The sequence below is a fragment of the Pleurodeles waltl genome, chromosome 8 (assembly GCF_031143425.1).
Source record: "Pleurodeles waltl isolate 20211129_DDA chromosome 8, aPleWal1.hap1.20221129, whole genome shotgun sequence".
Taxonomy (NCBI): domain Eukaryota; kingdom Metazoa; phylum Chordata; class Amphibia; order Caudata; family Salamandridae; genus Pleurodeles; species Pleurodeles waltl.
In genome coordinates this window covers 346652728-346676608 of record NC_090447.1, presented here as the reverse complement: position 1 = coordinate 346676608, position 23881 = coordinate 346652728, and the positions used below count along the sequence as shown (strand labels likewise).

The 23881-nt window shown below is 48.0% G+C and overlaps 1 protein-coding gene across 3 annotated transcripts in view; it reads left to right on the top strand.

Moving 5' to 3' along the window:
* Positions 1–23881, top strand: part of DDX3X (DEAD-box helicase 3 X-linked) — a 346585-nt gene that overhangs the window by 280702 nt on the left and 42002 nt on the right. For all 3 annotated transcript variants that reach the window (XM_069204208.1, XM_069204209.1, XM_069204207.1), the window contains one exon: positions 3876–4035. In XM_069204208.1, the coding sequence (XP_069060309.1) occupies positions 3876–4035 (160 nt within the window). The remainder of the gene's footprint in view (positions 1–3875; positions 4036–23881) is intronic.

The window sequence follows — 23881 nt, the reverse complement described above, 5'->3', positions numbered from 1 at the left end:
TGTGCCAGAGCAGGGCTAAGGGGTCCCTGAACTGGTGTAGACTGGCTTATGCAGAAATGGGCACCAAATGTGCCCATTAAAGCATTTCCAGAGGCTGGGGGAGGCTACTCCTCCCCTGCCTTCACACCATTTTCCAAAGGGAGAGGGTGTAACACCCTCTCTCAGAGGAAGTCCTTTGTTCTGCCATCCTGGGCCTGGCCTGGCTGGACCCCAGGAGGGCAGATGCCTGTCTGAGGGGTTGGCGGCGGCAGCAGCAGCAGCAGTGAAACCCTGGGAAAGGCATTTTGGCTGTACCAGGGTCTGTGCTACAGACCACTGGGATAATGAGATTGTGCGAACTATGCCAGGATGGTATAGAGGGGGCAATTCCATGATCATAGACATATTACATGGCCATATTCGGAGTTACCATTGTGAAGCTACATATAGGTAGTGACCTATATGTAGTGCACGCGTGTAATGGTGTCCCCGCACTCACAAAGTCCGGGGAATTGGCCCTGAACAATGTGGGGGCACCTTGGCTAGTGCCAGGGTGCCCACACACTAAGTAACTTAGCACCCAACCTTTACCAGGTAAAGGTTAGATATATAGGTGACTTAAAAGTTACTTAAGTGCAGTGTAAAATGGCTGTGAAATTACGTGGACGTTATTTCACTCCGGCTGCAGTGGCAGGCCTGTGTAAGAATTGTCAGAGCTCCCTATGGGTGGCAAAAGAAATGCTGCAGCCCATAGGGATCTCCTGGAACCCCAATACCCTGGGTACCTCGGTACCATATACTAGGGAATATAAGGGTGTTCCAGTAAGCCAATGTAAATTGGTAAACTTGGTCACTAGCCTGTTAGTGACAATTTGAAAGAAATGAGAGAGCATAACCACTGAGGTTCTGATTAGCAGAGCCTCTGTGAGACAGTCACTACACAGGTAACACATTCAGGCACACTTATGAGCACTGGGGCCCTGGGTGACAGGGTCCCAGTGACACATACAACTAAAACAACATATATACAGTGAAAAATGGGGGTAACATGCCAGGCAAGATGGTACTTTCCTACACACAAGTTCCAAAAAACCTCTGTTCTAATTTCCGCACTTCCTGATAGAGGGCAGACAATTGGACAACATAGGTAAGAGATTTTCATCAATGTCTAGTCTTACTGAACGGCAAACTACCTGGTAGTGTTAGCCAGGTATGATAGACAATTATGGGCTGACATCGCCCCATATCTTGTCAGTTGCTGGAGGACATTAAATCAGAAGCTAAAGACATTGCATGAGGGAGACTGCACATCAGTGGAGATAATACATTGTGCAATGAACATAGCTACTACTGCGTTTCGTCAGCTTGCAGCTTCGGCTAACTTGCAAAGAAAAGGTTGGCTAAAGGCCACATCATTCCTTCTGGAAGTGCAAAATAAGATACTAGGTGTTCCTTTTGATGGTCAAGCACTGTTTTGGCAAGTAGATTGACGAGGCATTGCAGTCGATTAAATCCGACAAACACGGCCAGATACTTGGGTACACTCCAGTTTTGGAAGCCTTCCTTTTGCGCCTCGGAGTGGAATGCCTTCATATAGGGGAGGCTCCCAGCAATTCATATAGTGGTTTCCTTCCTCCTCTCAGCAATTTTGTCAACATTACACCCAAAGACAGCTGCCACAAGCGGTGTGTATAGGAGGTCTGCCTCTGGGGGACGGTCAGCTCGTCCAACTAAAGACTTGGCTCGCAGAGCATGATGTCTCTGAGGCACAGGTGAGGGCATAGACACTGTAGGGGCATATTGCTCATGCAACTATGCCCTCACTGGCATCAGTGTGGGTTTATTATTCTGAGAAGTTTGATACCAAACTTCCCAGTGTTGAGCCATTATGGGACTGTGGAGTTCGATGGCCACACAGTACTTACAATGTCTAAGAATATACTTAGCTGCATGAGCAATATGCCCCTACAGTGTCTAAGTCTATTCTTCGACATTGAAAGTACAGAGTGGCCATATTAAGTATATGGTCTGGAAGTTTGTCAAAACAAACTCCACAGTCCCATATTGGCTACACTGAGCACTAAGTTTGGTATCAAACTTCTCACAATAAACCCTCACTGTAGGAAGTTTGAAATGTATATACTATCTCAAAGTGAGAGATAGTGTGCACAGAGTCCAAGGGTTCCCCTTAGAGGTTGATAGTGGCAAAATTAGATAATTCTAATGCTCTCCGAGGAGGCCCCCTCCCCCCCCCCCCCCTTTCCCTGCCTGCATCGCTGAAGAGACCCCTTCATCTCCCATTGAAACCTATTGCAAACCCGACGCTTGTTTGCACGCTGCACCTGGCCGCCCCGTGCCGCTGAGGGTGCACTTTATGTGCTGACTTGTGTCCCCCCTGGTGCCCTACAAACCCCCCTGGTCTGCCCTCCGAAGACGCGGGTACTTAACTGCTGGTACACTGGAACCGGGGCACCCCTTTCTCCATTGAAGCCTATGCATTTTGGGCACCACTTTGACCTCCGCACCTGACCGGCTCTGAGCTGCTGGTGTGGTAACTTTGGGGTTCCCCTGAACCCCCAACGGTGGGCTACCTTGGACCCAACTTTGAACCCCGTAGGTGGTTTACTTATCTGCAAAAACTAACAAACACTTACCTCTCCCAGGAACTGTCGAAAAATGCACTGTCTAGTTTTAAAATAGCTGTCATTTGTGTGAAAACTGTATATGCTATTTTGCTAATTCAAAGTTCCTAAGTGAAGTACCTTTCATTTAAAGTATTACTTGTAAATCTTGAACCTGTGGTTCTTAAAATAAACTAAGAAAATATATCTTTCTATACAAAAACCTATTGGCCTGGAATTGTCTGAGTGTGTTCCTCATTTATTGCTTGTGTGTGTACAACAAATGCTTAACACTACCCTCTGATAAGCCTACTGCTCGGCCACACTACCACAAAATAGAGCATTAGTATTCTCTTTTTGCTACTATCTTACCTCTAAGGGGAACCCTTGGACTCTGCATGCTATTTCTTACTTTGTAGGAAGTTGGCTCTGTATGTACTATTTCAATGTCCTTAGCTATTTGTCGTTTTTAAAGCAAACCAGATGAAGAATTTTGGACACAGCCTTTCCTTTAGGCCGCATATTGACATTCTTGAGTGACTTTGTAAGGCGAACATGAACACTTAGTTATATTGTAAAAAGTGCTCTGGGGTCCCCGCAGGCAGAACTAGTCAATGTTTAGGACTATCATGGAAATAACACTAGGAGAGAACTGGATTTACAGGTAAACTATTCCTTATTCTGTAGCCACCTGTGTAATAACCACACCTCTTCCCTGACACACACTCCTTCCAAAAGGTAGCCACTTTAAATGTGTATATGCATGTGTCCTTGGAAAACGATGACATTCTGGTAGAGCATACACTACTTACAACCCTATTCCTCCCCATGCTTCAAGGGAACTTCCTTCTGATTTCCTTGTGTAGAGTAAGTGTACCATCCACCTATCTACTAGAGGACTGCCAACTGTTTGCTCTTTGGGTACAATAGAGCGCACTGGGATAGGATTGTTTGCTATCCACCAAGTTTAGTATTTATGCTACAAGGTGTTCTATGGAATTCTTTTTTTTAATTGGATAGGAAGCCGTTAGGGAAACTAAACAGTGCCTAGGGTGCGTTTATTTTTATGGATTTTAAGTGTCTTATAAAAGCTGAGTGGTATATGGTAGTGTTAAGGCATGCACAGTTTTTGCTATTGACATAAATTGATACGATGCCAGATGGAGATTTTCTTCCTTCTTGACGTTTCGTATTGACATGCCTGGTCAGTTTACTAGGGTTATTAATTTTTGCTTCATTGAGTGCATTAATGAGTTACATTTTTATTTAATTTAGGTCTTGCTACATCCTTCTTTCATGAAAAGAACATCAATATCACCAAGGACTTGCTGGATCTGCTTGTAGAAGCTAAGCAGGAAGTACCATCCTGGTTGGAAAACATGGCTTATGAACAGCAACACAAGTTCAGCAGCCGTGGTGGTGGTCGTTCAAAGAGGTGAGGTGCTTGAAATTTTGCTTTGGCTGCGCATTAAGAAAGGATGGTAATTTACCCAGTATATAAAGTTTCAGTGGTTCTGCAGCAGTCAGTGTTTCCTGTGCAGGATGCTGTACTGTTGTTTTAATCCATTTACGTGCTTCACTCAAGGTAGCAAGGATGTGCGTTCCAGGCTTGCTGAATGAGACACAAACTCATTCAGAATGACAGTGAACGGAACTGTCAAACCACTGCTTTACTTAAGGAAAAGCTATTTTTCCACAGCATTAACTTTTGGGTATTTGCATCCTTTAATGTTCCTTGTGGGGCTGTGAATTCTTGGTACAGCATTGTCGATAAGCATGTTTGATTGCATGTTTAGCTGTAGATACACATGCTCTGCATACTTCTGACATCTAGTGTTGGGTCCAGATGTGTACATGTTTTTCTTCAAAGTCGGTGTCACGAGGTAAAGTGAACCCTCCTTTTGTAGATACTGTATGTAGGAAGCTGGCTCTGCACACTATATCTCACCTTTATATAATACACACAGAGTCCATGGGTTTCCTCAGACTTAACAGAGGGCAAAGTAGATAATACTAATGCTCTCTTTTGTGGTGGTGTGGTCGAGCAGTTAAGCTTATCAGAGGGTAGTGTTAGGCATTTGTTGGGCACACACAAGCAGTAGAAGAAACACACTCAATGACTTAACTCCAGACCAATAGGATTATACATATCAAAATATCTTTTTGATACTTCATTACTAGAGCCACAAGATTCAGTTCAGAAGTAAATACTATTGCAGGTAAGTACTTAATGTAGACATCAATGTAACTGTTTCACTTTAGTCAAGTAATCTATTTTAAAAGTGGGCACTTGGTGCATTTCCTGAACAGTTCCTGGCGGAAAGAAATGAAGTAAGGTTTTAGAGGTAAGTACAGGCAGGTGCATCTCCACTATTTGGAGTGCCCTGGGGCTCTAACACTAGGCCTGAGCCTTTGAGGCTCACTGCTAGGTGTTGCAGCTCCTGCAGGGGGGAGGTGTGAAGCACCGCCACCAAGAGCAGGCTTTGTTTCTGGCATCAGAGGGCACAAAGGCCCTCACCCCATGTGGTCCAACTAGTCTTGGTGGCAGGCTGGCACAGACCAGTTAGTCCTACACCAGAGGAATGGGTAAATTACAGGGGGCATCTCGAAGATGTCATCTGTGCATTTTTTTTAAATAAATCCCACACTGGCATCAGTGGGGATTTATTGTGCTGAGAAGTTTGATACCAAACTTCCCAGTATTCAGTGTAGCCATTATGGAACTGTGGAGTTCGTTTTGACAAACACTCAGACTATATACGTAATATGGCCACACTGCGTTTACAATGTCTGAGAATGGACTTTGACACCGTAGGGGCATATTGCATATGCAGCTATGCCCTCAACCGTGGTATGGTGCAGCCTGCCTTAAGGCTGTAAGGCCTGCTCAAGGGTGACTTAACTATGCCACAGGCAGTGTTTTGTGGGCATGGCACCCTGAGGGGGATGCAATGTCGACTTTTTTCCATTTTCTCTCCACCAACACATACAATCTGCAATGGCAGTGCATGTTGTGAGGGGTCTCTTAGGGTGGCATAACACGAGGCAGCCCTTAGGGACCCTCCCTGGTCACAGTGCCACTGGTACCTTTTACAAGGGACTAATCTGTGTGCCAGAGGTGTGCCAATTGTGGGAACAATGATACATTTTTAGGGAAAGAACACTGGGGCCTGGTTAGCAGGATCCCAGCACACTGTCAAGTCAGTATCAGGCAAAAAGTTGGGGTGGTTATTGCAACAAGTGCCAGGTTTCTACACTGTGCTTGAGCATCCGCTCCATTGCTAGATTGTTTTCTTTTTGCCATCGGGTTGGTACGTGCTTGTGTTCGAGACCGCTTTGAGCCCCTTTTGAAATAACGGATTTTCTATCTAGGGCTTATGGCCTTGCCCTATCAGGCCTCTTTTTTCCACATTTTGGTATCTACCTGAATTGCGCTGCTCATGGAACGGACACCTTTTTGTTTTTGCCTTAGGTGTCAAACCATATACCCACACACAGACCTCCACTCCGTGTGTACCCTTAGTTTATCACAGGACTGAGGCCTGTATCATTTTGGTCGAAGAAGATGCTACGAGATAGTCTGGCACGTTGTAAGGAAATGCCTCCTTGGCATGGTTGCCCCCTGACTTTTTGCCTTTGCTGATGCTATGTTTACAATTGAAAGTGTGCTGAGGCCTGCTAACCAGGCCCCAGCACCAGTGTTCTTTCCCTAACCTGTACTTTTGTATCCACAATTGGCAGACCCTGGCATCCAGATAAGTCCCTTGTAACTGGTACTTCTAGTACCAAGGGCCCTGATGCCAAGGAAGGTCTCTAAGGGCTGCAGCATGTCTTATGCCACCCTGGAGACCTCTCACTCAGCACAGACACACTGCTTACCAGCTTGTGTGTGCTAGTGAGGACAAAACGAGTAAGTCGACATGGCACTCCCCTCAGGGTGCCATGCCAGCCTCTCACTGCCTATGCAGTATAGGTAAGACACCCCTCTAGCAGGCCTTACAGCCCTAAGGCAGGGTGCACTATACCATAGGTGAGGGTACCAGTGCATGAGCATGGTACCCCTACAGTGTCTAAACAAAACCTTAGACATTGTAAGTGCAGGGTAGCCATAAGAGTATATGGTCTGGGAGTCTGTCAAACACGAACTCCACAGCACCATAATGGCTACACTGAAAACTGGGAAGTTTGGTATCAAACTTCTCAGCACAATAAATGCACACTGATGCCAGTGTACATTTTATTGTAAAATACACCCCAGAGGGCACCTTAGAGGTGCCCCCTGAAACTTAACCGACTATCTGTGTAGGCTGACTAGTTTTAGCAGCCTGCCACAAACCGAGACATGTTGCTGGCCCCATGGGGAGAGTGCCTTTGTCACTCTGAGGCCAGTAACAAAGCCTGCACTGGGTGGAGATGCTAACACCTCTCCCAGGCAGGAATTGTCACACCTGGCGGTGAGCCTCAAAGGCTCACCTCCTTTGTGCCAACCCAGCAGGACACTCCAGCTAGTGGAGTTGCCCGCCCCCTCCGGCCAGGCCCCACTTTTGGCGGCAAGGCCGGAGAAAATAATGAGAATAACAAGGAGGAGTCTCTGGCCAGTCAGGACAGCCCCTAAGGTGTCCTGAGCTGAGGTGACTCTAACTTTTAGAAATCCTCCATCTTGCAGATGGAGGATTCCCCCAATAGGGTTAGGATTGTGACCCCCTCCCCTTGGGAGGAGGCACAAAGAGGGTGTACCCACCCTCAGGGCTAGTAGCCATTGGCTACTAACCCCCCAGACCTAAACACGCCCTTAAATTTAGTATTTAAGGGCTACCCTGAACCCTAGAAAATTAGATTCCTGCAACTACAAGAAGAAGGACTGCCTAGCTGAAAAACCCCTGCAGAGGAAGACCAGAAGACGACAACTGCCTTGGCTCCAGAAACTCACCGGCCTGTCTCCTGCCTTCCAAAGATCCTGCTCCAGCGACGCCTTCCGAAGGGACCAGCGACCTCGACATCCTCTGAGGACTGCCCCTGCTTCGAAAAGACAAGAAACTCCCGAGGACAGCGGACCTGCTCCAAGAAAAGCTGCAACTTTGTTTCCAGCAGCTTTAAAGAACCCTGCAAGCTCCCCGCAAGAAGCGTGAGACTTGCAACACTGCACCCGGCGACCCCGACTCGGCTGGTGGAGATCCGACACCTCAGGAGGGACCCCAGGACTACTCTGATACTGTGAGTACCAAAACCTGTCCCCCCTGAGCCCCCACAGCGCCGCCTGCAGAGGGAATCCCGAGGCTTCCCCTGACCGCGACTCTCTGAAACCTAAGTCCCGACACCTGGGAGAGACCCTGCACCCGCAGCCCCCAGGACCTGAAGGACCGGACTTTCACTGGAGGAGTGACCCCCAGGAGTCCCTCTCCCTTGCCCAAGTGGAGGTTTCCCCGAGGAACCCCCCCCTTGCCTGCCTGCAGCGCTGAAGAGATCCCGAGATCTCTCATAGACTAACACTGCGAACCCGACGCTTGTTTCTACACTGCACCCGGCCGCCCCCGCGCCGCTGAGGGTGAAATTTCTGTGTGGACTCGTGTCCCCCCCGGTGCCCTACAAAACCCCCCTGGTCTGCCCTCCGAAGACGCGGGCACTTACCTGCAAGCAGACCGGAACCGGGGCACCCCCTTCTCTCCATTCTAGCCTATGTGTTTTGGGCACCACTTTGAACTCTGCACCTGACCGGCCCTGAGCTGCTGGTGTGGTGACTTTGGGGTTGCTCTGAACCCCCAACGGTGGGCTACCTTGGACCAAGAACTGAACCCTGTAAGTGTCTTACTTACCTGGTAAAACTAACAAATACTTACCTCCCCTAGGAACTGTGAAAATTGCACTAAGTGTCCACTTTTAAAACAGCTATTTGTCAATAACTTGAAAAGTATACATGCAATTTTGATGATTTGAAGTTCCTAAAGTACTTACCTGCAATACCTTTCGAATGAGATATTACATGTAGAATTTGAACCTGTGGTTCTTAAAATAAACTAAGAAAAGATATTTTTCTATATAAAAACCTATTGGCTGGATTTGTCTCTGAGTGTGTGTACCTCATTTATTGTCTATGTGTATGTACAACAAATGCTTAACACTACTCCTTGGATAAGCCTACTGCTCGACCACACTACCACAAAATAGAGCATTAGTATTATCTATTTTTACCACTATTTTACCTCTAAGGGGAACCCTTGGACTCTGTGCATGCTATTCCTTACTTTGAAATAGCACATACAGAGCCAACTTCCTACACACGTCAAAAAGAAATGCAGAGAAAACACCTCGGAGATACTAGATATCTTCAGTCTCAAGGACATCGAGCCACAGGAAGAGATCCACAAGGCTATTGCAGTAGAAGAGTGGGCCTTACCCATTTCGGAATCTGGATCAGAGTCAGAGGCTGAAGAGGGTGTGCAGACACTACAGATACTGTTGGTGCAGCACGCAGTGAGTAAAAAGGCCCATGTACCATGGAAGCATCCTGTAAGGAAATTCCTCCTTGGCATGGTTACCCCCTGACTTTTTGCCTTTGCTGATGCTAAGTTATGATTTGAAAGTGCTGGGACCCTGCTAACCAGGCCCCAGCACCAGTGTTCTTTCCCTAAACTGTACCTTTGTCTCCACAATTGGCACAACCCTGGCACTCTGGTAAGTCCCTTGTAACTGGTACCCCTGGTACCAAGGGCCCTGATGCCAGGGAAGGTTTCTAAGGGCTGCAGCATGTCTTATGCCACCCTAGGGACCCCTCACTCAGCACATGCACACTGCTGAACAGCTTGTGTGTGCTGGTGGGGAGAAAATGACCTCAGAGTGCCATGCCAACCTCACACTGCCTGTGGCATAGGTAAGTCACCCCTCTAGCAAGCCTTACAGCCCTAAGGCAGGGTGCACTATACCACAGGTGTCGGCATAAGTGCATGAGCACTATGCCCCTACAGTGTCTAAGCCAAACCTTAGATATTGTAAGTGCAGGGTAGCCATAAGAGTATATGGTCTGGGAGTCCGTCAAACACAAAATCCACAGCACCATAATGGCTACACTGAAAACTGGGAAGTTTGGTATCAAACTTCTCAGCACCATAAATGCACACTGATGCCAGTGTGCTATTTATTGTAAGATACACCCAGTGGGCATCTTAGAGATGCCCCCTGAAAACATACCTGACTTCCAGTGTGTAGGCTGACTAGTTTCTCACACCAGACATGTTGCTGGCCACATGGGGAGAGTGCCTTTGTCACTCTCTGGCCAGGAACAAAGCCTGTACTGGGTGGAGGTGTTTCTCACCTCCCCCTGCAGGAACTGTAACACCTGGTGGTGAGCCTCAAAGGCTCACCCCCTTTGTTACAGCACCACAGGGCATCCCAGCTAGTGGAGATGCCCACCCCAGCTAGTGGAGATGCCCACCCCTCCGGCCACTGCCCCCACTTTTGGCGGCAAGGCTGGAGGAGAGAATTAGAAAAACAAGGCGTCACTGGCCAGTCAGGACAGCCCCTAAGGTGTCCTGAGCTGAGGTGACCCTTAGTTTTAGAAATCATCCATCTTGTGGATGGAGGATTCCCTCCGGGCGGAGGCAAAAAGGGGGTGTAGCCACCCTCAAGGACAGTAGCCATTGGCTACTGCCCTCCCAGACCTAAACACACACCTAAATTCAGTATTTAGTGCCCCCCAGAACCTAGGAAACTGGATTCCTGCAACCTTAACAAGGACTGCTGACCTGAAGCCCTGCAGTGAAGTCTTGAGACAACTGCTTTGGCCCCAGCCCTACCGGCCTGTCTCCCAACTTCGAAGAAAACTGAAAAGCGATGCATCCAACAGGGACAAGCTGTAAGGAAATGCCTCCTTGGCATGGTTGCCCCCTGACTTTTTGCCTTTGCTGATGCTATGTTTACAATTGAAAGTGTGCTGAGGCCTGCTAACAAGGCCCCAGCACCAGTGTTCTTTCCCTAACCTGTACTTTTGTATCCACAATTGGCAGACCCTGGCATCCAGATAAGTCCCTTGTAACTGGTACTTCTAGTACCAAGGGCCCTGATGCCAAGGAAGGTCTCTAAGGGCTGCAGCATGTCTTATGCCACCCTGGAGACCTCTCACTCAGCACAGACACACTGCTTGCCAGCTTGTGTGTGCTAGTGAGAACAAAACGAGTAAGTCGACATGGCACTCCCCTCAGGGTGCCATGCCAGCCTCTCACTGCCTATGCAGTATAGGTAAGACACCCCTCTAGCAGGCCTTACAGCCCTAAGGCAGGGTGCACTATACCATAGGTGAGGGTACCAGTGCATGAGCATGGTACCCCTACAGTGTCTAACCAAAACCTTAGACATTGTAAGTGCAGGGTAGCCATAAGAGTATATGGTCTGGGAGTCTGTCAAACACGAACTCCACAGCACCATAATGGCTACACTGAAAACTGGGAAGTTTGGTATCAAACTTCTCAGCACAATAAATGCACACTGATGCCAGTGTACATTTTATTGCAAAATACACCCCAGAGGGCACCTTAGAGGTGCCCCCTGAAACTTAACCGACTGTCTGTGTAGGCTGACTAGTTCCAGCAGCCTGCCACACCAGAGACATGTTGCTGGCCCCATGGGGAGAGTGCCTTTGTCACTCTGAGGCCAGTAACAAAGCCTGCACTGGGTGGAGATGCTAACACCTCCCCCAGGCAGGAGCTGTGACACCTGGCGGTGAGCCTCAAAGGCTCACCCCTTTGTCACAGCCCAGCAGGGCACTCCAGCTTAGTGGAGTTGCCCGCCCCCTCCGGCCACGGCCCCCACTTTTGGCGGCAAGGCTGGAGGGAACAAAGAAAGCAACAAGGAGGAGTCACTGGCCAGTCAGGACAGCCCCTAAGGTGTCCTGAGCTGAAGTGACTCTAACTTTTAGAAATCCTCCATCTTGCAGATGGAGGAGTCCCCCAATAGGGTTAGGATTGTGACCCCCTCCCCTTGGGAGGAGGCACAAAGAGGGTGTACCCACCCTCAGGGCTAGTAGCCATTGGCTACTAACCCCCCAGACCTAAACACGCCCTTAAATTTAGTATTTAAGGGCTACCCTGAACCCTAGAAAATTAGATTCCTGCAACTACAAGAAGGACTGCCTAGCTGAAAACCCCTGCAGAGGAAGACCAGAAGACGACAACTGCCTTGGCTCCAGAAACTCACCGGCCTGTCTCCTGCCTTCCAAAGATCCTGCTCCAGCGACGCCTTCCAAAGGGACCAGCGACCTCGACATCCTCGGAGGACTGCCCCTGCTTCGAAAAGACAAGAAACTCCCGAGGACAGCGGACCTGCTCCAAGAAAAGCTGCAACTTTGTTTCCAGCAGCTTTAAAGGACCCTGCAAGCTCCCCGCAAGAAGCGTGAGACTTGCAACACTGCACCCGGCGACCCCGACTCGGCTGGTGGCGATCCAACACCTCAGGAGGGACCCCAGGACTACTCTAAGACTGTGAGTACAAAAACCTGTCCCCCTGAGCCCCCACAGCGCCACCTGCAGAGGGAATCCCGAGGCTTCCCCTGACCGCGACTCTTTGAATCCTAAGTCCCGACACCTGGGAGAGACCCTGCACCCGCAGCCCCCAGGACCAGCAGGACCGAACTTTCACTGGAGGAGTGACCCCCAGGAGTCCCTCTCCCTCGACCAAGTGGAGGTTTCCCCGAGGAACCCCCCCCTTGCCTGCCTGCAGCGCTGAAGAGATCCCTAGATCTCCCATTGACTTCCATTACAAACCCGACGCTTGGTTCTACACTGCACCCGGCCGCCCCCGCGCTGCTGAGGGTGAAATTTCTGTGTGGGCTTGTGTCCCCCCCCCGGTGCCCTACAAAACCCCCCTGGTCTGCCCTCCGAAGACGCGGGTACTTACCTGCAAACAGACCGGAACCGGGGCACCCCCTTCTCTCCATTCTAGCCTATGTGTTTTGGGCACCACTTTGAACTCCGCACCTGACCGGCCCTGAGCTGCTGGTGTGGTGACTTTGGGGTTGCTCTGAACCCCCAACGGTGGGCTACCTTGGACCAAGAACTGAACCCTGTAAGTGTCTTACTTACCTGGTAAAACTAACAAAAACTTACCTCCCCCAGGAACTGTGAAAATTGCACTAAGTGTCCACTTTTAAAACAGCTATTTGTGAATAGCTTGAAAAGTATACATGCAATTTTGATGATTTGAAGTTCCTAAAGTACTTACCTGCAATACCTTTCGAATGAGATATTACATGTAGAATTTGAACCTGTGGTTCTTAAAATAAACTAAGAAAAGATATTTTTCTATATAAAAACCTATTGGCTGGATTTGTCTCTGAGTGTGTGTACCTCATTTATTGTCTATGTGTATGTACAACAAATGCTTAACACTACTCCTTGGATAAGCCTACTGCTCGACCACACTACCACAAAATAGAGCATTAGTATTATCTATTTTTACCACTATTTTACCTCTAAGGGGAACCCTTGGACTCTGTGCATGCTATTCCTTACTTTGAAATAGCACATACAGAGCCAACTTCCTACACAAGCGACCTCTGAAGCCTCAGGTCTGCCCTGCAACCAAGGACCAAGAAACTCCTGTGAACAGCGGCCCTGTTCCACAATCTGAAACTTTCTTGCAGGAAAGAAACAACTTTAAAGACTTAACGTTTCCCGCCGGGGTGTGTGTTCCTCATTTATTGCCTGTATGTGTACAACAAATGCTTAACACTACCCTCTGATATGCCTACTGCTCCACCACACTACCACAAAATAGTACATTAGAATTCTTTATGCCACTAACTTACCTCTAAGGGGAACCCTTGGACTCTGTGACACTATTTCTCACATTGAAACACAGAGCCATCTTCCTACACCCTGCCTTTAGAAATCCTCCATCTTGAGTTTGGAGGATTTCCCCCAATAGGATTAGCGATGTGCCCCCCCTCCCCTCAGGGAGGAGGCACAAAGAGTGTAGCCACCCTCAATGACAGCCATTGACTACTGCCCTCCCAGACCTAAACACCCCCCTAAATTTAGTATTTAGGGGCACCCCAGAACCTAGGAAACAAGATTTCTGCAACCTGAGGAAACAAGGACTGTTGACCTACAAGCCTGCAGAGAAGACAGACAACTGCTTTGGCCCCAGCCTTACCCGCCTGTCTCCAACTTCGAAAACTTGCAACCAGTGATGCATCGGACAGGGACCGGCGACCTCTGAAGCCTCAGAGGACTGCCCTGGACTAAAGGACCAAGAAACTCCTGCGGCTCTGCTCAAAACCAGCAACTTTGCAACAAAGAAGCAACTGCCAAAGGCTGTACATTTCCCGTCGGAAGTGTGAGACTTCACACTCTGCACCCAATGCCCCCAGCTTGAGATCCAGAGAAACACTACAGGGAGGACTCCCCAGCGACTGCGAGCCCGTGAGTAGCCAGAGACGAACCCCCTAAAAACCCTCTGTGATGCCTGCAAAGAAAATCCAGAGGCTCCTCCTGACCGTGACTGCCAGTATCAAGGGACCAGACGCCTGGAACCAGCACTGCACCCGCAGCCTCCAGGACCTGAAGGAACCAAACCTCAGTGCAGTAGTGACCCCCAGGTGACCCTCTGCCCAGCCCAGGTGGTGGCTGTCCCAAGAAGCCCCCTCACCCCCATGCCTGCCTGCACCGCTAGTGACCCCCATGTCCTTCCATTGATTCCTATCTGAAACCAGAAGACTGCTTTGCACACCACCTGGCCGCCCCTCTGCCGCTGAGGGTGTTTTGTGTTCCTACTTGTGTCCCCCCGTGCTCTACAACCCCCCCCCCCCCGGCCTTGCCTGCCCCTCAAGGACGCAGGTACTTAGCTGCTGGCAGACGAAACGGAGCACCCCTGTTCTCCATAGGCACCTATGTGTTTTGGGCACCTCTTTGACATCTGCACCTGACTGGCCCTGAGCTGCTGGTGTGGTATCTTTAGGGTTGCCTTGAACACCCAACACTGGGCTGCCTATGCCCCAGAACTGAGACTTGTAAGTGTTTTACTTACCTCACAAACTAACCTTTACTTACCTCCCCCAGGAACTGTTGATTTTTGCACTGTCCACTTTGAAAATAGCTTATTGCCATTTTTACAAAGACTGTATATGATATTGCTTTTATTCAAAGTTCCTAAGTTACCTATGTTAAGTAGTTTGCATTTTGTATTTACTTCAAATCGTGAACCTGTGGTTCTTAAAATAAATTAGGAAAATATATTTTTCTATGTAAAAACTATTGGCCTGGAGTTAAGTCATTGTGTGTTCCTCATTTATTGCCTGTCTGTACAACAAATGCTTATACTACCCTCTGATAAGCCTACTGCTCGACCACAAAATAGAGCAATAGAATTACTCCAGTATTGGAACTTTCATTTTTTTTCACTCACTTTCGTCGAGATGGGAGCCTCCGGTACAATTACACAAGTAATGATGAAACATATCAACACAAGGGCCTTAGGCCTCTTTAATTTAATAGTCTATCACAGTCATTTTAAGAAAAGGACCAAACTTGAGCATCCACCAATCGGACACCACCCTCTAGAATCCTCCTGAGAGAAGCTCCAGCACCTCAGATTTTCTACCACACTTAGTGCCAGGGAGTTTTCTCAGAGCTCTCTGCTCTCTCTTGTAGGGGATTTCCATGTATAGTCATAAGTGTTGAATATTCCCCGCCCGCCTGCGGGGACCCCGGAGCACTTTTTCCAATATAACTTAAGTGTCCATGTTCGCCTTACTTCAGAAAGGCCTGCCAAGTCACTTAAGAATGTTTCTATGCAGCCTATAGGAAAGGCTCCAGTATTCAAACTTCTTCATCCAGTTTGTTCTTGAGGTAAATGCATTTAAATGCCTGAACAAATAAATATTTTTCGGAAAAATTCCTTCACAAACCTTTTTTGTATTAGGAAATCCCTATGAAGGAGTGCAGAGCAGTGTTGCCCATAGGCTGCCATTAGTAATAAAGAAAAAAGAGATTATGCCTTTAAGAGCAGCCAGTCCTCCAGTATCCCATCATGCCTAGAGAGAGGCAGTTACCTCAGTTCTTTTTTTCCGGCTCCTGCTGACAGGACTCTAGAGCATTGAGCTCGACCTTTTTAGGTTATTTTCTTCAAAAATAGACACTCTTTGAGAAACAACAACTGTTCGATGGCATCTGTCGCTGTAGATACACATGTTCTGCATAGCTCGCCATCTGGTGTTGGGTCGGAGTGTTACAAGTTGTTTTTCTTCGAAGAAGTCTTTCGAGTCACGGGACCGAGTGACTCCTTATGTCTCCATTGCGCATGGGCGTCGACTCCATCTTCGATTGTTTTCTTTCCGCCATCGGGTTCGGACGTGTTCCTGTCGCTCAGAGTTTCGGAACGGAAAGTTAGTTAATATCGGAAGATTTTCGTCGGTATTGTTGCGTTCGGGATCGGCGTAGTTAGATTCAACACCGCATCGAAGATCGACGCGCTCCGGTGCCCTTCGGGGTAGTTTTCGATCCCCCGTCGGGGCCTGGTCGGCCCGACCGCGTGTCAAACAACGTCGATGGAACGGACCCCGTTCCGTTTTTGTCCCAAATGCCACAACAAATACCCGTATACAGACCAACATTTGGTCTGTAACCTGTGCCTGTCACCTGAGCACAGTGAAGAGACTTGCGAGGCCTGTCGTGCGTTCCGGTCCCGAAAGACACTCCGTGACCGTCGAGCCAGGAGACTTCAGATGGCGTCCACGCCGACAGCGCACCGAGAGTTCGAGGAACAAGAGGAAGAAGAAACCTTTTCGATCCACGAATCGGACTCCGAGGAATTCGACGATCAAAGAACCGTGAGTAAGACGTCGAAAACAACACAGAAGAAAAGTGACAAGGCCCAGGGGACGCCACTGCCACCAGGCCATGGCTCCACCCATAAATTCGGTGACCGACCATCGGCACCGAAAAAGGCCAAAACCGTGCCGAGATCGTCCGACTCCGGTCGAGACACCGGCACGCAGCCTTCTCGGGATCGAGAAAGTGCTGGAGAAATGCAATGACACAGAGATAGCGGTGTAGAAGCGGCTTGACGCCGAGACAGCGGCACCGACGAAGATCGACGCCGAGAGGTTTCGACTCCAAAAAAGAAAAAAGCCACCTCGGAGCTGAAAAGAGATACAGGCAGGGTTTTGGTGCCGAAACAACCTGTAACCGACCCAGGTCCAGGCTCTTATACAGAGGAACAATCACTGTCCTCTCAGATGCGAAAGCATAGGTTTGAGGAAGAGCTGCAATCCACCGAAGTGGACCATACGCAAAAACGTATTTTCATACAGCAGGGAACAGGAAGAATAAGCACCCTTCCCCCTATTAGGAGAAAAAGGAGACTGGAGTTTCAAACAGACCAGGCGCCACAAACAAAAATGGTGAAAAAGGTGACTCCGCCACCCTCTCCTCCACCTGTAATTAACGTCTCACCAGCGCAAACTCCGTCACATTCCCCGGCTCACACCACCATGAGCCAAGGTGACCAGGATCAAGACGCTTGGGACTTATGACGCCCCAGTGTCGGACAACATTCCGGAGGCATATCCAACGAAGCCCTCACCACCAGAAGACAGCTCAGCATACTCTCAAGTGGTGGCTAGAGCAGCACAATTCCACAACGTAAACCTCCACTCAGAACAAGTCGAGGATGACTTTTTATTCAACACCCTCTCCTCCACCCACAGCTCCTATGCTGCCAGGTATGCTTCGGCACGCAAAGGAAATATTCAAGGAGCCGGTCAAAAGTAGGGCAAGAACGCCAAGGGTGGAAAAGAAGTATAAGGCACCTCCTACAGACCCTGTTTTCATCACCACACAGCTGCCACCAGATTCCGTTGTAGTAGGAGCAGCTCGGAAAAGAGCCAACTCCCACACATCTGGGGATGCACCACCCCCAGATAGAGAGCCGCAAGTTCGATGCAGCTGGGAAAAGAGTCGCAGTACAAGCTGCAAACCCAGTGGCACATCGCTAACTCTCAAGCACTACTTGCGCGCTATGACAGAGCCCATTGGGATGAGATGCAACACCTCATCGAGCATCTTCCCAAGGAACTACTAAAGAGGGCAAAGCAGGTGGTTGAGGAAGGACAGAACATATCAAATAACCAGATACGATCTTCTATGGACGCTGCAGACACAGCTGCAAGAACAATTAATACATCTGTGACCATTAGAAGGCACGCATGGCTAAGAACGTCTGGGTTCAAACCAGAGATCCAGCAGGCAGTGCTCAATATGCCATTCAACGAAAAACAACTGTTCGGACCAGAAGAGGACACGGCAATCGAAAAACTTAAAAAAGACACTGACACTGCTAAAGCCATGGGCGCACTCTACTCCCCGCAGAGCAGAGGAACCTACAGCACCTTCCGCAAGACACCCTTTAGAGGGGGGTTTCGGGGTCAGGCCACACAAGCCAGCACCTCGCAGGCAACACCGTCCAGCGACCAGGGACAGTACAGGGGAGGCTTTCGGGGCCAATACAGAGGAGGGCAATTCCCTAGGAATAGAGGAAAATTTCAAAGCCCCAAAACCCCTACAACCAAGCAGTGACTCAGATGTCACTCACCCCCTCCACACAACACCAGTGGGGGGAAGAATAGGTCATTATTACAAAGCATGGGAGGAAATAACTACAGACAATTGGGTCTTAGCAATTATCCAACATGGTTATTGCATAGAATTCCTACAATTCCCTCCAAACATACCACCAAAAGCACAGAATTTATCAAAACAACATTCCGAACTTCTGGAAATAGAAGTTCAAGCACTATTGCAAAAGAATGCAATCGAATTAGTACCAAACACACAAACAAACACAGGAGTCTATTCACTGTACTTCTTAATACCAAAAAAGGACAAAACACTGAGACCAATCCTAGACCTCAGAATACTAAACACCTACATCAAATCAGACCACTTTCACATGGTCACGCTACAAGAAGTGTTACCATTGCTAAAACTACAGGACTACATGACCACCTTAGACCTCAAAGACGCGTATTTCCATATACCAATACATCCGTCGCACAGGAAATACCTACGGTTCGTATTCAAAGGAATACATTACCAATTCAAAGTATTGCCTTTTGGTTTAACAACCGCACCAAGAGTCTTTACAAAATGTCTAGCAGTAGTGGCTGCACACATCAGAAGGCAGCAAATACATGTATTCCCGTATCTAGACGACTGGCTAATCAAAACCAATTCACTAACAAAGTGCTTACAACACACAAATCAAATCATACAAACCCTCTACAAACTAGGTTTCACCGTCAACTTTGCAAAATCCAACATTTTGCCGTGCAAAGTACAACAATACCTGGGAGCCATAATAGACACAACAAAAGGAGTAGCCACTCCAAGTCCACAAAGAATTCAAAATTTCAACAAGATCATACAACGCATGTATCCAACACAAACAATAGAAGCAAAGATGATATTACAACTCCTAGGCATGATGTCTTCATGCATAGCCATTGTTCCGAACGCAAGACTACACATGAGGCCCTTACAACAGTGCCTAGCATCACAATGGTCACAAGCACAGGGTCACCTTCTAGATCTGGTGTTAATAGACCGCCAAACTTACCTCTCGCTTCTATGGTGGAACAGTATAAATTTAAACAAAGGGCGGCCATTCCAAGACCCAGTTCCACAATGCGTAATAACAGATGCTTCCATGACAGGGTGGGGAGCACACCTCGATCAACACAGCATACAAGGACAATGGAACGTACATCAAACAAAACTGCATATAAATCACCTAGAAATGCTAGCAGTTTTTCAAGCATTAAGGGCTTTCCAACCAATTATAACTCACAAATACATTCTTGTCAAAACAGACAACATGACAACAATGTATTATCTAAACAAACAGGGGGGGACACACTCAACGCAGTTGAGCCTTCTAGCACAGAAGATATGGCGATGGGCAATTCACAACCACATTCGCCTAATAGCGCAGTTTATTCCAGGGATCCAGAATCAACTTGCAGACAATCTCTCTCGATCACCAACAGGTCCACGAATGGGAAATTCACCCCCAAATTCTAAACACTTACTTCAGACCCTGGGGAACACCTCAAATAGACTTGTTTGCAACAAGAGAGAACGCAAAATGCCAAAACTTCGCATCCAGATACCCACACAGGCAGTCCCAAGGCAATGCCCTATGGATGAACTGGTCAGGGATATTTGCCTATGCTTTTCCTCCTCTCCCTCTCCTTCCTTATCTGGTAAACAAATTGAGTCAAAACAAACTCATTTTAATAGCACCAACTTGGGCAAGGCAACCCTGGTACACAACACTGCTAGACCTATCAGTAGTGCCCCACATCAAATTGCCCAACAGGCCGGATCTGTTAACACAACACAACACAACCAACACAACACAACCAACAGATCAGACATCCAGATCCAGCATCGCTGAATCAAGCAATCTGGCTCCTGAAATCCTAGAATTCGGACACTTACAACTTACCCAAGAATGTATGGACGTCATAAAGCAAGCCAGACGGCCGTCCACTAGGCACTGCTATGCAAGTAAATGGAAGAGGTTTGTCTGCTACTGCCATCATAATCAGATCCAACCTTTACACGCAACTCCAAAGGACGTAGTGGGTTACTTGCTTCACTTACAAAAATCTAATCTAGCCTTCTCTTCCATTAAAATACACCTTGCGGCAATATCTGCATACCTGCAGACTACCTATTCAACTTCCCTATATAGGATACCAGTCATTAAAGCATTCATGGAAGGCCTTAAAAGAATTATACCACCAAGAACACCACCTGTTCCTTCATGGAACTTAAATGTTGTCTTAACAAGACTCATGGGTCCACCCTTTGAACCCATGCACTCTTGCGAAATACAGTTCCTAACCTGGAAGGTTGCATTTCTCATCGCCATTACATCTCTAAGAAGAGTAAGCGAAATTCAGGCGTTTACAATACAAGAACCTTTTATACAACTACACAAAAATAGTCGTCCTAAGGACTAATCCTAAATTTTTACCAAAGGTTATTTCACCGTTCCACCTAAATCAAACACTGGAACTACCAGTGTTCTTCCCACAGCCAGATTCCGTAGCTGAGAGGGCACTACATACATTAGATGTCAAAAGAGCATTAATGTACTACATTGACAGAACGAAAAACATCAGAAAGACTAAACAACTATTTATTGCATTCCAAAAACCTCATGCAGGAAACCCAATATCAAAACAAGGTATAGCCAGATGGATAGTTAAATGCATCCAAATCTGCTACCTTAAAGCAAAACGACAACTGCCCATTACACCAAGGGCACATTCAACCAGAAAAAAGGTGCTACCATGGCCTTTCTAGGAAACATCCCAATGCAAGAAATATGTAAGGCAGCCACATGGTCTACGCCACACACGTTCACCAAGCACTACTGTGTAGACGTGTTATCCGCACAGCAAGCCACAGTAGGTCAAGCTGTGTTAAGAACATTATTTCAAACCACTTCCATTCCTACAGGCTGAGCCACCGCTTTTGGGGAGATAACTGCTTACTAGTCTATGCAGAACATGTGTATCTACAGCGACAGATGCCATCGAACTGAAAATGTCACTTACCCAGTGTACATCTGTTCGTGGCATCAGTCGCTGGAGATTCACATGTGCCCACCCACCTCCCCGGGAGCCTGTAGCAGTTTGGAAGTTAGCTTCAACTTTGTACATTTGTATATATATTATTTTAACCTTAAATAGGTACATACTTAGTCACTCCATTGCATGGGCACTATTACTACAACACAACTCCTACCTCACCCTCTGCGGGGAAAACAATCGAAGATGGAGTCGACGCCCATGCGCAATGGAGACAGAAGGAGGAGTCACTCGTTCCCGTGACTCGAAAGACTTCTTCGAAGAAAAACAACTTGTAACACTCAGACCCAACACCAGATGGCGAGCTATGCAGAACATGTGAATCTCCAGCGACTGATGCCACGAACAGATGTACACTGGGTAAGTGACATTTTCATTACTCAACGTCTTTTGACTTTCTCTCTTGGATTTTTAATTTTTCTGACCAGATTTGAGGCATTTTTACTCAAAAAATTACTGCCTTATTCGACAAATGTCCAAAATGTAGCAGAAAAAAGGCCAAAACAGACCCTCACAAGGTCTGCATCATTTGTCTGCCGTCTTCACACATCTGCCTCCTGTAACATCTGCAAGACATTTTCTAGGCGCACACTGCATGACCGAAGATTCGCCCTCAATGGAGAGCAGAGAGGACGCCAGGAAACCAGTGGGACTTCTGAGTGAGGGGAAGTCTAGTCTTCCACCAGAGCTCATACCTCAGCCTCCAGTGGACGTGGAAGGTCTGAGAGGTGTTCTTCAGGTAGAAAACACTTTCGGTCCCAGTCGAGGAGGTACGGCGCCAACATGCTCGCTGTTGAAGTCCGGCTCGACATCAAGGCACTGCACGACGTCAGAGCAGATCGATGTTGAGGAAAACGTAGACACCATGTGTCGAGGTCCCGCACAACGTCACCGATGAGATGTAGAGGAAGATTGACGTCGAGGAGCCCATCGACGTCGAGGAGACACAAACGAAGAAGAATTTATTCCTCAGAGCATTCTACTTCGGTAGTGCTGCTTCCTTCGTCGCCTTCTACTCGCACATCTCCTCAGGTCTCTCCTCCACTAGATTTACCACCAGCTTCTCCTCAGTCAGACACTGCGACCTACAGATCAGGTTTTACCTGCACCACTTCCAGTGCCTATCAGTGTCCCAGCAAGACTGCACTCTACATCGCGCCACCGTTCACAACATGGCCATCACTCATCCCGCTCAAGATCTCCCCGCAGATGTGGACGTAGATCAAGCTCAAGGGGTCGTGAGATAATCTTGGTCTTCTACTAGAGACTGCTCTCCTACTTTATCGGATTCACCCCCACCTTGGTCCTCGCCGGTTGATATTAACACCTTTCATGAAGTGCTGGTCTGTTAAGCGTCAAAGCTTGGTTGCCCCTACACCATCTACGTCGGTCATATGTGAGACTCTCCAACACCGTATAGCCGCCAGACCTTTGCTACCTCTGGTACCTGGCCTTTTAGAGCCTGCTATGAAAGTCTTCCTCACGCCAGCTACAACAAGACCTGCACCATCTAGACTGCAGAAAAAGTATCGTCCTCTTGAACAAGATCCTGTGTCTTTGCGTTCTGACCCTCCACCTGATTCAGTGGTTATATTGGCGGCTCGCAAAGCTCACGCTACCGCTCGGTCTTCCACCTCTCCCCCGGATAAAGAGTAAAAGGCTAGATTCAACAGGCCGTAAAGTCTGCAGTTCAGCCGCTTCCTCCATGAAAACTGCAAGCGCAACAGCCCTTTCGGGCAGATACGATACGTCCTTATGGAATTCCATATTACAGTTTGCAGACCATCTCACGAGAGATCAGAGAGGATTTCTTAGAGATAGGCAAGGAGGGTGCTATGGTCTCGAATCAGATAATCAGTGAAGCGGCAGATTCGTCTTTACTCTCAGCGCATACATATTGCCATGGGGTGACACTAAGACATTCATGGCTGCGGCTTACTTCACTGAAGCCGGATGCTCAGTAACGCATTATAAATCTGCCATTTTCAGAAAGGAGGAAGCGTCACCAATTGCCTGGTGGTGGCAAAGAATTAAAACAGACGCTTGGGTCGTAAACATTGTCAGAATGGATATTGTCTCTGGTTTTCCACACCGCCTCCATCCATTCCGCCAAAACCCTCCACTGCGCACCTCGACCTCTTAAAGGCGGAAGTTTCCATCCTCCACAAAGAGCAGTGGAATCTGTTCCCCTCGACCCATGGGGGAAGGGCACTTACTCCAAATATTTTCTCCTCCCAAAGACAAAAGCGTTCAGACCCATTCTAGACCTCAAAATTGCCAACAAATGGGTCCGAAAAGAAAAGTTCAGGATGCTATCCTTACACCAGATATATCCTCAGATTCAGCAAGGGGACTGGCTTTGCTCAGTGGATCTACACGATGCGTATTGTCACATCCCCATCGCAAAGAAGCAGTGGAAGTTCCCGAGGTTTGTTGTGGGTCAAGACCACTTCCAATACACTGTCCTACCATTTGGTCTCAGGTCAGCACCCAGAACCTTTTCCAAATGCATGGCGGCAGTGGCCGCACATCTCCCAAAAAAATTGGATTTTCATATACCCCTATCTGGATGACTGGCTAATCAAAGCATCCACTTGTGCAGAAGCCAGACTGCATTTCCAGATGACCCGCGATC